Below are 14,923 nucleotides of genomic sequence, written 5' to 3' on the forward strand. Positions count from 1 at the left end.
GTAGGAGATATGGAAAATGTTTCACGAAAAACGCCGGCATGGGCGTCTCTCGGGCTTCTCTCCGTCACAAGTCAAGTGACAAGATGGCACGTCAGCAGCAGGACGTCGACGAGCTTTTTGACGTTAGAAATCATTTTTACATCGGCAATTACCAGCAATGCATCAACGAGGCGCAAAAAATCAAGGCAAAGTTCTTTCTAATTATATTCCCTCGCCATGTCCTGGTGTTACTTTTGCGTTCAGATTTTACTGCTGTTTTCTGTCTCCTTTCTTAGCAGACACTTTCTCGCCCTGCAACACTTTTATTTTTAAAGTTAAAAGCTTTATTCTTAGTGCGAAGTATAATTCTGGGATATATTGTATCTGTACATTGTTTTAATGAATTTATTAATACATGTTGTTTGATATTTTGTGAATGAAGTTTCAAAGTTATAAATGCAAATTGTTTTATTTAATTTCTTCTTTTCTCCACAGCCATCCTCTTCAGAAGTAGCTATGGAACGCGACGTGCTGCTCTATCGCGCCTACATAGCACAAAGAAAATTCCGTGTGGTGTTAGATGAAATCAACAATATGTCCCCACCGGAATTGCAGCCACTGAAGACCTTGGCCGATTATTTCGCCAATCCGCATCGTCGCGAGGCCATAATAGCCGAACTTGACAAGGAAGCCAGTCATCCGAATTTCGATAATCATAATTTCCTGATCGTAGCCGCGACCATTTATTATCACGAGAAGAATCTGGAGGCCGCTCTCCGAATATTGCACGACGTGGACCATTTGGAATGCATGGCATTGACATTGCAGATATATCTCAAAATGGATCGTCCAGATCTGGCTCGGAAAGAACTCAAGTCAATGCAAGAAAAGGATGACGATGCTACTTTGACTCAACTTGCTCAAGCGTGGGTTAACATTACTAGCGGTGGTGACAAATTGCAAGATGCTTATTACATCTTTCAGGTAAGAAAGGATTAACTCATCTCAGTATATAAAATGCAGGTATTTTATGCTGATATTTTAATTTGCTTTATTAAAAGTGTATTATCTCATATCTAATATGATTGTAAATTATTTCAGGAGATGATTGACAAGCATTCCAGTACAAGCATGTTATTGAATGGACAAGCTACTTGTTTTATCGGACAAGCTAAATACGAAGAGGCGGAGACGGCTTTACAAGAGTCTCTTGATAAAGATAGTAATAATCCAGATACGTTGATCAATATGATTGTTCTCTCCCAGCATATGGGCAAACCACCAGAAGTAGCAAATCGTTATTTAAGTCAGTTGAAAGATTCTCATTTAGAGCATCCTTTTGTCAAGGAATATTTGCAAAAAGAGATAGAATTCCATAGGCTTCAAGAACAATATTCATCTTCCGCCTGAGTTCCACTCAGTAGATTATGGCATTCTGTGGGTTAGGCTTGATCGAGATATTGATTATAAATGAATCCAAGCATAAACTAAATGATGACTCCATTGAAGGCCTCCAATGAGTAAAGTTTGTTTTATTTACATAAAAAAAACTTAAAGTTGAAATATTGAAATAGATTCTATATACAGTTATAGAGTGCATTTCAAACTTAGCATACTTTAATTATTAAAATATATTTTTTTGTTACTATTTTATTTGTCGAGAATGAGATATAATCACGATATTAATTAGAAGAATTTATGATCCAGTTTTCATAATAATATTCATATATTGGGATTCCACACTCTAACAATTTCTCACAGAATAAAAAACAATACGAGCTTTCTATAAATAGAAACATCTCTCTCTTTTAAATATACATGTTCTTCTTCAATATTGAAATATTTCGTTTTAATATTAAAATAAGTATGTTGACAGAAAATAAATAGGGGTATGGAAAAGTTGTTTGAAAAAAATGTAGACTTGAAATTGTAAGAACAGATTCGTACGTGATTGAAGAAATCACGATCTCTCTTATCCATTTTATCCTAGTATTATAATCTCATCATACATAATCATAAAAAAATATGGCTGCCATTTTATAAATTATCGAAATTAAATAAATCATTACTAGTTAGTGGAATTATCTCTTTGTATAATATTCGTATTACCCATTTAGAAAGATGTACAAATAAACGAATTAAAATAAAATATTTCATACGTTATGAATATATATAAGTCGAAAGATCTTTTTTTACTTTTCAAATTGCTCCTCAATTCTTGTAAATATCTTCTAAGCTATCAGAAATAAGGTCTTTTCGTTGTGTACTTATGTAAGATTTAATTCATCAATCTGTTAATAAATCTGTAAATATACCTATGTCTAGCATGTGTATGAGAAATTTATTATGCATGTATGTACATACACATACACAGTAGAAAAAATCTTTTGGAAGCTTAATTTCAAACTTATGAAATACCTTGTACATCAAATAATTAGTTAATTAACTATTTAACTTTATAAATAACCGATTAATTTTAAAAATGATACAAGTCGTTTTAAAACAAAATTACATGAAAGTTAAATACATATGTTAATTATATGTAGAACTTTCATATAATACATTGAGAAAAATTGGCGTTTTTCTGTGAAACTCATAAAATTAATGGAAAATATTATAATGCACAGGTAGACACATATGTAAAACAATTTAATTTTTCTTTATTGATGTGACGATGGGTTTCAAAGAACCATATTATACGTAACAAAGCAAGCTGAGATTTCACAACAGAGTAAGTCAAACTGTACATAAAATGTAACTGTCTTCGTATTAAGTCCTATGTGTGTTCTCGGCAGAGTTTATATACACGAAATTATATTATTTCTGAATCATTATATCGTGCGAAGTATATCAATTATTATATGATTAATAGAGTGAGACCAAAGTTAACATCGTTAAATTAATATTAATCAAAGGTTGGATACATCATCGAGTCTATATGTGATATGACTCTCTTATTTAAGTCATTAAAAAAATATTGATTACAATCCTAATTATATTGGTAATTTACATTATTATAATTTATATTTTATATATTTGATATTCTTAAACTAATATCACAATGGCTCGAGACAGTCAAGACTTTTGATCTTTTGTGCATTTGTCTTGATCAACGATGTTAGCTGCTGGTGGCAATAATTATCTAATAATCATTTACATAACTATGTAATGTCTAATCGATTTAAGTTCGCGTCATATAAACCTGGAAAATATCTATTTGCCTTCCTGAAAAATTCTAAAATTATGTGACCACGCAAGACTTCTTTTATATAGATCCGTAACAGATATACAAACTATATAAAAAATTGTTATTTCACACGCAGCACTACGGACCATATATAAATGTTATCTTTTTAACGTAGAATATTAAAAAGAAAGAAAAGAGAAAAATTATGTGCGAGTTAATACATGTATATTTACACAGCTGACTCGCGTTTCTTTTTTTTTTTTATTTTTTATTTTTACACATGATGTGCCCTAAACTTAAATAAAAATTGTGAGAAGCAAAAACAGTGACGAACTTTCAGAAAAAAAGAAGGAAGAAAGGGAAAAAGAGAAGAGAAGAAAATAATATAGAATATTTTCTTGTATTCTCCCTGATATTTTTCATCACATTCAGTAAAATTAAATTTAATTCTTTGTATGCTAACAAACTGCTATTGCTATTGCAAATGTCACGTCGTTTAATACAACTTTAAAAAACGCTAATTGTAAGTCCGGTATCCAAGGAAGTAAGTTATTGCATATGTAACAAACCTTATAAATTTTATCCCGGTAATATATAGAAAATTAAATTATACCTAATTACTATTACATTTTTCTGTCGAGAATTTTTCAAATAAAATAAAATACTGATTTATACATTATGTTCTTAATAACTCAAACAGAATATGTAGAAAATCGCATAAAGTTTTCCTATAAATAAATCTCAACCAACAATTGAGTTACAATGATATTGCGAAAACCTGTAAAAATGATAACTTGATAAATTCACAAGTGCAATATTTAACTTGCTTGTTATTTTTGCGAGACTGAAAACTATTTTATAAAATAAGGTGATTTTATATCGATTCTCTTTTTTATTGTCATAACATAAAAAAAATTGTATTTATGTGAATCTTAAAACTTTTGAAATCATGGAAGCAATCGCCACAATCAAACGAGAACTCGTGTCTTTGCGAGCAAGCCGCTCGTTTCTCTACATTTACAAGTAACAAGATAATCATTGTATCTGTACAATAACGCGATTATATAGAATTCTCTATATAATTTTCTTTAGAGCGAGTGAAACTTTATATACAGTAGTCTGCCTAATGTGAATTCGATTGAACATGTCATATACAGGATGACTATCAAGATACCGAAAATATCGCGTGTCTGCTTATAAAACTATTTCCGCTTGTACCATTATGCTATTATGTATATTGTTTGAAGATATAAGACAAATATAAAAAAGGAAAGAATACCCGCTTCAAAAAACTACCTTGTAAAAATGAAAATTCTTCGTAGCAGAAGTGTCCAATATGACATATGACACTATATAGTACGATAATCCATCTTTTACACAAGTCGAACAAGAGTACACCGAATACAAATCTTGTTCGTAAATTTCCGAAAATCGTACTACAGTGTCGGAAATTCGTATTGCAATTACATCTTGTGAAAAATATGTAACAATGAAAAACAAATATATAGAGATGGAACAAGACGAAGAGATGGAAAATTCTATTCGTCTTTCAAATCCGCTACATTTGTGTTTTACGTTGATAAACGCTTCGAAACAAATCAGAGGAAAATCCTGTAAAAAGTTCTATTCTAATTTGTCAATTAAACATTTCGAAGTATTTATACACACAAAAAACAGTGTAGCCTTCAGTTTCTTTTTTTTTTTTTTTCAATCGCGATGTGTCATATTGATCCGCGTCTTTAATGAGCACGAGATGATACAATCCTCATCGGGATTTCTACGAAACAAGTTCTTTAATATACATACGACTTCTACTAACATAGAAGATGCCGTTAGGGCATCGATTCGAAAAGGTAAGCACGGGCGCGCTGCGTCATTTTACGTATACGGCCTCTACTACTTATGCTAATGCCAGGCTCCTGCATGCTATCCTCGTCGCTCTCCTCAGCATAAGAGCGGCGCTTGATCTTGCGTCGGTTTCTCACTGGCACCCCATTGGTACTATCGTCGCTTTCCTCCTTATAATGGGGACGTTTTCGTCCCGCTCGTCTGCCGTACTGTTGCCTCGTATCCTCCGAGTCTACAGGGCCGCGTTGTTTTCGACGACTGGAACGCGATGACCTGAATAATGCTTCATACGAATAATTACTGTCTTCAGAATCTTGATTGCTGGCTTCGCGCTGTATTTGTTTTTCTTCCTCTTCTTCCTTCTCTTCTTCCTCTTCTTCCTCATCCTGTTCTACTTCATCATCGTCTCCGCTCTCGCTCTCGCTATTTTCGTTCTTTCCATTGTTAGCAGTGTATTTTTGGTTTTCCTTGCTCTCGACCACTAATTTTCGCGATCTAGTATCTCTTCTGACAAATTTTTCCTCCTCGCTCTCTTCTTCCGTAGAGTCCGACGCAACAGATTGCTCTTCCTCCCCGTCTTCTTTGTTCTCTTCGTTATCGTTGTTTGTCGCAACGTATTCATCGTCGTCATCGTCGTCGTCCACGATAACGTTCGATTTCACTTTGGATTTAGATTGTTTACCATTCTTAATATTTCTGCCGCGATTTTTGCGAACCTGCTTGCCGCGATCGTTGAGTGTATAAGCGTCCCCGGAATCGGTATCGGCACTAACACTGGGCACCGCAGTCCTTGCTCTAGTTCGTCGAACAGGGGCACTGTCACTACTGTCAAAATCTATTGTTGCCTCTGATTCACTAACATCACTATCACTGTTCTTTGACTTCTTTGATACGGTCGACCGGCAGATGCGCAGTTTCAACGTCGGCCGAGACGAGACAGATCGCTTTGTGTGACCGTTTGTCATTCGTGATGGCCCTAGAAAGAGATCAAAATCAAGTCAAAATTAGTAATTTAATATAAAATGGCTAGAACAATCAAAAATACGGGTATGTTCGGGTGTATTCGGATGTGTTCGGGTGCATATGTATGTGTTTGCGCGTGTGTACGTGTGTGTTTGTTTGTGCGTGTGTGGGTGCGTGTGTGGGTGCGTGGGTGGGTGGGTGGGTGGGTGAGGGTGTAAAACTAAAAAAAAACCACATAGTAGCCATCCCCGAAAAATTTGCAACACTTTGGTACCTGTTTCGAGAAAATCGGTCAATAAATGTGGAAGTAGTTCGCGGTCAGACAGACGGACGGTACTTATATATATAGATATATATATATATATATATTTATTATAATATATTAAATATATTTCGCGGTATATGTGTAGAACGATAATTTAGAAAGATACGTACCAGGTGCAGAAACGTCAAAATCTTTCTTTTTCTGATCTTTACTCGAGTCCTCATCATCGTCATCGCTATTTACATCATCTTCATCCTCATCCTCATCTTCGTCGCTTGGAGCAGATTTCAACTTAGAAGATCCTGCGAATAAAACAGTTAGCAATCATGTTGTGTTAATACAAAGACAAAGCAATAAAAATACATAAACGTTTACCTGTACCATTGCTTAAATTGTGTTTCCGTTTCCGTTTCCGCTTTTGCTTCCCTTTTGCTTTTACTTTTGTTTTCGCGTTATTGTTACGTCTACGCGCCGATTTCCAATTCAAAAGTATCCTACGCATATGCTCCTCGAACATGGCTGATAGTCTTACTGTCATCGAATATATCTGAATAATAAAATATTTGTGTGTTGCAGAGAATTATGGAGTAACTATATAAAGTATATAAACAAAGCAAAGATTGTATTAACTTACCCTCGAACGTTTGTTCGTATTAAAATTTCTACTATTTGTAAATATTAACTTCATATCTTTGACAAATTCCAATGGTGTTTCATAATTGCCGCCCATTAAATCCTCTTTGACAGTACGCAAGTCCATCGGTGTATCTATTATCTGATAATATTCTGGATGTTCTAATCTATCAACCGGTTCTCTGCAAAACGATTTTCAATATAGTTATATATTCCTTATGATAAAAAAGAAAAAAACAATAGTATATAAAAATTTAAGTTTTTATCGCCACATCTTACCTAAAAGGAATCGAATCTTCACATTGCCATAGACACTCTAATAATTGACGACATGCTAATTTCCAGTCTTGTAACATTTGTTGCGAACGTAAATTTCTACTCGATGTAGATCTCTGTTTACTCGTGGAAGGTTTGTTTTCTATCTCTGTTTCTGATTCAGAGGAATGGTATGTATCATTCAATTGATGATATACTGCTGGAACATCCAAGTCGTTAAGTGCCCTGCATAAAAGAAACATTATTTAACATTCACTAGAATGTAAAGATTATACAAATGTTAACTTTTGATAAAAAAAATAGAAAAAATATACATTTGCTTACTTTATTATGCGCAAACACAAGTCGGTGACTATTCTCGCCTTTTTCACTATATGACTGTGAGGTTCATTGAATTGTTCAGCATTCGTTGCCAAATATCTGACATCAAATTGCGCCGATGTGATTCTTCTGTAGAAATGATTTTCAAACCGAGCTTTTATAGTCGATAAATCGATTGGATATTCAACAATATGCGCATAAGTCGGATAAAGACTGAGATCCACCGGCACCACAAATGGTTCCGCGATTGCGAGGCTCATCACCTGATCCAGACCTCGTATGATTCGACGACAAGTCGCTTCTCTATCACCCATGGGCCATTCTTCCGCATGGGGTTGATACAGTATCGCTTGTCTCTCTTCTGGTAAGACGGGAACCGAGGCACCGATTTCCACAGGAATTCCTAAAACGAACGAATATAATTAATATATGTAATATATTTATTAATATATATTATTATATATTAATATATATTATTACATATAATTAATATATTAATTATAATATATATAATAATATACATTAATATATAATTAATATATACAGTACGATTAAAGTCTAGAGAAAAAAACGAGATCAAAATATAAAATTAAAATATTTTCTTTACATCTTTACTCGCTTTTTCGATTAATTCAAAATTAAATATTTATTTCGATAACCGCGAATTAAGTGACAAACTTACTATCTTCGTCAACAGGCTCGAGATCCCAAGGACTCATCCGTTCATATTCCCCATTATCCCATCTAACGCGAAAGCACATAAAAAACGAATCCGAAAATTCTTCATCTAAGGGCTCCATCCCGACAATCTGTCCCATCCACCAACCGTCGTCGATCATACAACGAAACTTTTCGCCTTCGGACCAACTTCGCGCCAACGCCGTATCGAAAGTTTGACGTAACACTAGGAAATCTAATACATCGGCCATATCGTGATATTTGATGGTAAAATTCTGCCCAGTAAGTCGACCGTCTTCGTCCATCAATGCTAATTTCAAGCAACATAAACGAGGCGGTTTAATTTCATACTTAATACCCACTACTTTCACAAACTCCTGTGCCTAGAATATAGATATATTCGGGGATTAGTATATATATATATTCTGTACTGTTTATATAAGAATTTTTTTTAAATATTCCGTCCCATATAGTTAAAAATCTTTTTTCATCCCCTAGAATAAAATAAACATACTCTAATATTCATCTTGGCCCATGGCTCGCACCGCGGACTAGGCTCATAAATCTTTTTATTCCTAACTGCATCTAAGTAGAATTTTTGACCTTGTCTGAAATATACTATTTCATCGCCCATTTGTGGATAATAAGGAGCTTTCCTCGGTATTACTTCGGTAAGCCATTCCGAAGGGCGATACATGTCAGAAACTTCACAAATACCATTAGCTATTTGTACTCCCTGTTGGATAATAATATGGTAACTTTAAATAAAATTAATAGTAGAGTTAAAATTAAATGATAAGAGTTATAAACTTACCTTTTTCTTAGGACGTTTACTGCGTCTTCTGTCTGTATCACTTGGTGGTGTGACAGATCGCTTTTTCACAGGTTTACGTTTACTACGTTTAGGCGGTTCTAAGTTCAGTCCATGGTCCGCCATCCAATCTGAATATTCAGTGCTCGAATCTGTGGTAGTGCTATCGGAACACAAATCTTCCTCATGAGCAGTAGAATCATTGCTGTTGATGCTGGCAGAACTCGCTGATGTGCCAGTATTATCAGGATTCTGTAAAAATGCATATTACGACGCTTAATTGTAATCACCAATTGTACCGACCAATTGTAAAATTCTGCAAAGTTTATTTATTATTACACAACAGTAAATATGATTGTCCACGAGTTAATACTTATCAATATTAAATATCGCTTCTGTGAGGTACCTCATATTCTTCCTCCTCCTGTTCTTCATCGCGCGTTGCTCTGGTTCTATAACCGTGTCTAGTAGTTCTATTACGTTTGCGGTTTACAAGTCTACTTCCTATATTGCCTTGATTAATGGCAGTGCTCGATGTAGGCTGCGGTCGCCGTCGCATTTCTCGCCGCCAGTTTTCTAACTCCATCTCAGCCATTGATTGACTTTACAGATAATGTGCAAATGCGAATTAATTTAAGGCTCCTGGGTACTCACCGCGGCCATGTTGGATTATGACGTCAGAGGCGAGAAAATACACGCTGAAAATTCTTGCGTGCCATTTTTAGATAAAAAGATGTTTTGATGAAACACAATTTCAGATTGCTTTAGCACATTTTTAAAATAGTCTCCGAAGACTATTCTTTCCCCTTGACAATCAATCAACAATCGTAAAATGATCGTGATAACAGACTTTGTCATGCGGAATAACTGTGCATGTGCAAAGACCAGACGGATTGGGTCTCATATTACAGTCATTTTACAGCTGTTGATTTACTGTCAACGGGAAAGAATAGTTTTCGGACTATTTTAAGAGTGTGTTAAAGCCATCTGAAGTTGTGTTTTATCGAAATATCTTTTTATCTAAAAATGGCGCGCAAGAATTTTCGGCGTGTGCTTTCTCACCTCTGACGTCACAATTCCAACATGGTCGGCGAGGGACCTGGGTAGATTTCTTATTATATTATCTAGGGAAAAACAAAATTATTCCGATCGGAAACCTTTCCGAAGTTTCATAATAGGTACCCAGAAACTTAAGAATCGATATCTTTCTTTTAAAATTAATATTAACAATTTGCTTAACACGTAATCACATTAATATTGCTCTGTATATCATAAATTAACAATAAATTAATAATAAATTTATTTAAAACTGTTTTCTATGAGATTCTCATTATGTGTGTTATATAATTATATTATATAATTATATCTACTTCAATATTATCAGAACTGCGATGTAATTACTTACACTGATTTAATTTGAGTCTCTTTGAGGGCTAGCCTCAAGGGACGTGCAAGAATAGGTTTGTTCCATGGCGTGGTATTGTCCCTCTGCCAATTACCACTACTTTGTCGGACACCTTCGACGTTGCCTTCTCTCCTCAAACCGGCTCTACTACCACGGGGACTTGCTATTTGACGAATTGGTTGCTCCGCGATATTATTCTCCCTATCATCACCAATGACTTCTCCGTCCGCATTGATATTTTGTCTCTGAGCAAGAGCCTCAATCAGTCGATCAATATTCGATCTTGGCTCTTGTTCTGGAAGACCTTCTATAACTTCTTGCATCCCTGTTTTATACAAATTTATATATTTTTTTAATACAAAATTATTTATATGAAGAATCTTGAATACGAGTTAAGAAATTAAAAATATAATTTTAAAAAATCAAAGCATGATATTATCTTGCTATTGAAGATGTTATGCTCCGTAACATTTTTTAATTATTAAAACTTTTTTAGATGTATTGTATAGAGTATCGTGTATATATGAATCTTACCACCAGCACCGACTGCAATATTTGGTACTAATTGTTCGCCCCTACAGTTTTCTCTTCCTGGTACCAATCTCTGTAGCACCGGTGGATAAGGATTTCCATCCACATCAACTAAAAATGGCGGCGGCATTAAATGTGGCGCAGTTTGTGTTTGTTCGTCAAGAACATAATGATTTGCATCTCTTATTAAGGGCCGATAATCCGTATGAAAGAATAATTCCTTTGGTATCTGAAAATAATTTAGGAAATTGAGCACTCCTGCATGCAAAACAAAACAAAAAATATATATAAATAAAATTGCAAGATAGCTTACAATTTTTAGTTTCTCAGCACCAGATCCACATCCATACATCAAAAGATGTCCATTAGAATCTGTCGCAGCGAGCATTGTACCATCAGGCGACCATTTTGCATCGAAGATAGCGCAATTTCCCTGACCTTCGACATTATTTTGGAAACACGCTATCGATTCCGAATTCAATACGTCCCAAATGATAAGCTGCCCATCGTGACCAGCGCTAAGTATCAACCGAGGATCTATCGGATGCGATTCTAATACAAATACTTCGTCTTTGTGTCCGCGCAAAACTTTCATCAGGGCACCCGATTTTGCATTCCACACCTTCAATGTGCAATCGTTCACTGCTGTTATAACATATTCATCACTTACATCCCAACAAACCATAGTTACTTTCGCTTTTTTGCTTGTGTCATCATCTGTTTCTGGTTCTCTGTAAAAAAAATAAAAATTAATTTTATGTATGTTGAATATTATTAACCTGTATTAGACTGACGAATATAAAATCTTTATTTAAAAAAACTAGTTTGAAAACGTACCCAGGTAGTTTTGTTGCCATGAGTAGTTGTTTATGTACCCATTGCTGTTGCTCAAAATGCCATACATTCGCAGTACCGTCTTTAGAACCGGAAATGAATTTTAAACCGCTATGCGCCCACTGAATGCTATCTACAGTATCGGAATGCGACTCCACTTCGAGGACTCTGCGTGGTCCTTCGTCTCCTAACATTGTGTAAACTCTTACATTATGATCCGCAGATCCAGCTGCCATAAATGCACCCCCAGGACTGAAAGAGGCACAAATCATTTGTGCTTGACCGGGTCTCATTTTCTCATGGTATTGAATAGGTTTTGTCCTGCAACAAATTACATATGGCACACAATCATTTTATGTAAAAATATTTATACAAGATATTAAAGTAATATATTATATACAAGTAGAAAGTAACAATAAAATATATTACAGACAAAAAGATATTTATAAAGAATTATTATGTCTAAATTGAACTTACTGAAATACCGCTCTTTCATTCAATTTCCTTGTATGAGACCAAAAGGCCACCGATCCATCAGTACTAGTAGAAACCAAATAGTAAACACCATTACATTCTATTGGACAAAAATTCACGGATGTAATCATGCCTGTATGCCCCGTTAAAACTGCCACCTTAAAGAAGATATAAATTTAAAAAAATTATCATATATAAAAATGAAAATAATTCTCGCTTAATATATATATTTTTATTTTACTCACAGGCGACATCGTCTGGAAACACCAGACTCGTAATATTCGATCTAAACTTCCCGCCGCCAATAAAGTATTATCAAAATTCACTGCAATATCCATAATTTCGGCGGACGGGCCTCGAAAAGTGGCAAGTAAACGTCCATCGACAGAACTCCAGACCTTGACAAGCAAATCATCCGCTCCAGTTATAATATATTTACCAGTGCGATCAAACAACACACAATACACCGCGGATAAATGACCCAGTGTACGCCGATATAAATTCATCTTGCTGTAGAACTTTGTAGGTATTGCCTGTCTTCGACTCAGAGGACCAGAGTTTTCACGTCCCTGAAGTACGCGTACTAGTGGGGAAAAACATGCACATAGCAAAATTATATATTGACATTTTACATGAGAAAAGAAGTATCAGAAAAGTGTCAGTAAAATGTATAATATATATTAGTATAATTTTGTATGTTGTCAACTCTTACTTTAATTGTTAATTTCTTACCTATATTAGGCACTGACATGTAAGTAGATTCCAAAAAGGACTTTCCACCGAATCTTCCGGAAAAATTGACAATACTGCATATGTGACGTGTGATGTCTGTAGAAATAAAATTTTACACATTAATTCATGTACAACATTCACGTACTTGTTAAGATAAAGTGTTAAAAGATAAAACTATTAAAAGATAAAAGATTAAACTAATTATTGCAGTAAAGAATAATTAATAGAAAGGAAAGAAGTTATATCTTTTCTCATACCTTCGTAGGTACGCAGCAAAGATTGTCTGCCTGCGCCCAAAAGCGATATAGCTCCAGGAACACATGGCGGCACTTCTTTCTCTAACACAGGTCCAATTCTGGCACATATTTGCAACAAATGATTCGACCCAATGTGAGAATATTTCTTTTCCTAAAAAGAAAAAAAATTTAATCACAACGATAAACTACTATGTAAAATAATTTACAGATAAAGGTGCGAGGATTTAAAGAACTTTTTGTACACTATATAAAAGTTTTAGGATTATGTAATATTTGAAAAAGCTATATAGTTTCAACATCTGCAATATATATGTTGTGTATTTTCTTTTAGACACATTATATGGTATTCAATCTTTTTCATACCAATCTCTCACATGAACCTCAGAAATTATTAATTGCATAATGCAAAAAAATAAAATACTATAACGCAGAGTTGAAAATTAATTAAAGTTTCCAATTGTGTTAGCAATAAACGTAAAAAATAATTAAGATTAATCTTAAATATCCTGACGTTGTCATTTCGCGCGCATAATTTGAACGATAAAGTAGTTCCCGCGGCCGACCAATCGGCGTAAACCATTCGTCACGCGCGCGACTTTCTATAAATAAGCCGTCTACATCTACATATATTCATTGATCAGCTCACGCGAAATGGCCGGAAGCGCGCTACGATTGGTCGTCGAACGTCAGTAGTGGGGGAGAGGCCACGGCGAACGTTTTACGCAAGAGAGAGAGAAGGAGCGACGCGAGAGAGGAATCGCGAGAGGAGGGCTATTGCGGGGGGATTAAATGGGGGTAGAGCAACCCCCCGCGGATCTCCACGGACATATTATTTCATCTAACCACCTTGCGATATAGCGCAACGGCGGGGTCTCTTGCGACTCGTGAAGCGAGTCGAGCTTATATGTCCGCCTAGGCGCCGATCGCCATGTCACGTATATCGTCCATACTCACCAACTCCTCGAACGTTTGATTGTGCACGTGCCCTTCCCAATCGAGTCGTGACGGCAAAGTCTGCGAACAGAAACTACGATCTAAAATCTATAACCGGGGGGGATGATTAATATGGCCGGAAGGTAGAATCGATCCGATCGATCGGCGGCTCGATCGACGACGATCGGCAGGGACCGATCGCGTTTACCGAGCGGCGAGCGGCCGCGATACCTCGCCAAGGTCAGCGACCTTGAGATTCTAATGTTTTGACAAGCAGAAAGCACGTGCGCGATGCCATGTGGCCCGCGAGACTAGCGTTGTGTACAGTGTCAGGTCCGATCGGCTTACCTTGGCATGCTCCAGTTCCCGCTTCAGCACCTGAAACAAAGTGCGTTTAGGACTCTCCCGTGCGTTACTACGCGCTTCATTTCGGCATCCCGGACTTCGTGAACTTACCGTCGCGGCTTCCGCGCAGGGTCCCGCCGCCAGGAACTTCGCGATCAGGAAGTACAGCTCTGAAAAAGGAAGAACACACGGGGGGGCTTTTATATAGACACGGCGGCACGCACGATGGCACGAATAGGCAGATGCAGCGAGCTCGCTCGCTCGAATACGGGCTTCTACGTTACCTGGTGCGATCCCGGACTCGTTCCTGGACGCGCCGACCTCCATCCCGACCGTGCTAATCGATTTCTATTCACTCACGAGCGACAAAACATTTGGATTTACGGCTCATAGCGCCGCGATCACCATCGCGGAGTTCATTTTCCTTCCCCGAGCTTCAGCGCTGTACGAC

General features: G+C 36.1%; 2 protein-coding genes across 3 annotated transcripts; one reads left to right on the plus strand and one right to left on the minus strand.

The window, feature by feature from the left end:
* Positions 1-29: 29 nt before the first annotated feature.
* Epsiloncop (coatomer subunit epsilon) lies at positions 30-3,019 on the plus strand. The gene is made up of 3 exons (XM_083034709.1): positions 30-185; positions 475-963; positions 1,081-3,019. The coding sequence occupies exons 1-3, from the start codon at positions 39-41 to the stop codon at positions 1,387-1,389; spliced, it is 945 nt and encodes a 314-aa protein (XP_082890835.1). The 5' UTR covers positions 30-38; the 3' UTR covers positions 1,390-3,019.
* Brwd3 (bromodomain and WD repeat-containing protein) lies at positions 2,618-14,918 on the minus strand. Of its 2 annotated transcripts, none has more exons than XM_083034585.1 (22): positions 14,757-14,918; positions 14,584-14,642; positions 14,476-14,505; positions 14,149-14,208; positions 13,195-13,345; positions 12,938-13,033; positions 12,451-12,788; positions 12,209-12,363; positions 11,735-12,052; positions 11,211-11,628; positions 10,901-11,126; positions 10,367-10,691; positions 9,368-9,563; positions 8,965-9,213; positions 8,665-8,886; positions 8,155-8,533; positions 7,476-7,875; positions 7,155-7,376; positions 6,877-7,057; positions 6,624-6,789; positions 6,413-6,544; positions 2,618-5,990 (listed from the first exon to the last, which is right to left on the minus strand). In XM_083034585.1, the coding sequence occupies exons 1-22, from the start codon at positions 14,797-14,799 to the stop codon at positions 4,999-5,001; spliced, it is 5,358 nt and encodes a 1,785-aa protein (XP_082890711.1). In that variant the 5' UTR covers positions 14,800-14,918; the 3' UTR covers positions 2,618-4,998. The 2 variants fall into 2 exon arrangements, with proteins under 2 accessions (XP_082890711.1, XP_082890664.1); XM_083034538.1 differs by having other exon boundaries at positions 6,618-6,789.
* Between the last annotated feature and the right edge of the window lie 5 nt (positions 14,919-14,923).

Source organism: Prenolepis imparis, unplaced genomic scaffold (assembly GCF_030444845.1).
Source record: "Prenolepis imparis isolate NDT839.2.m4 unplaced genomic scaffold, iyPreImpa1.0 SCAF_1, whole genome shotgun sequence".
Taxonomy (NCBI): domain Eukaryota; kingdom Metazoa; phylum Arthropoda; class Insecta; order Hymenoptera; family Formicidae; genus Prenolepis; species Prenolepis imparis.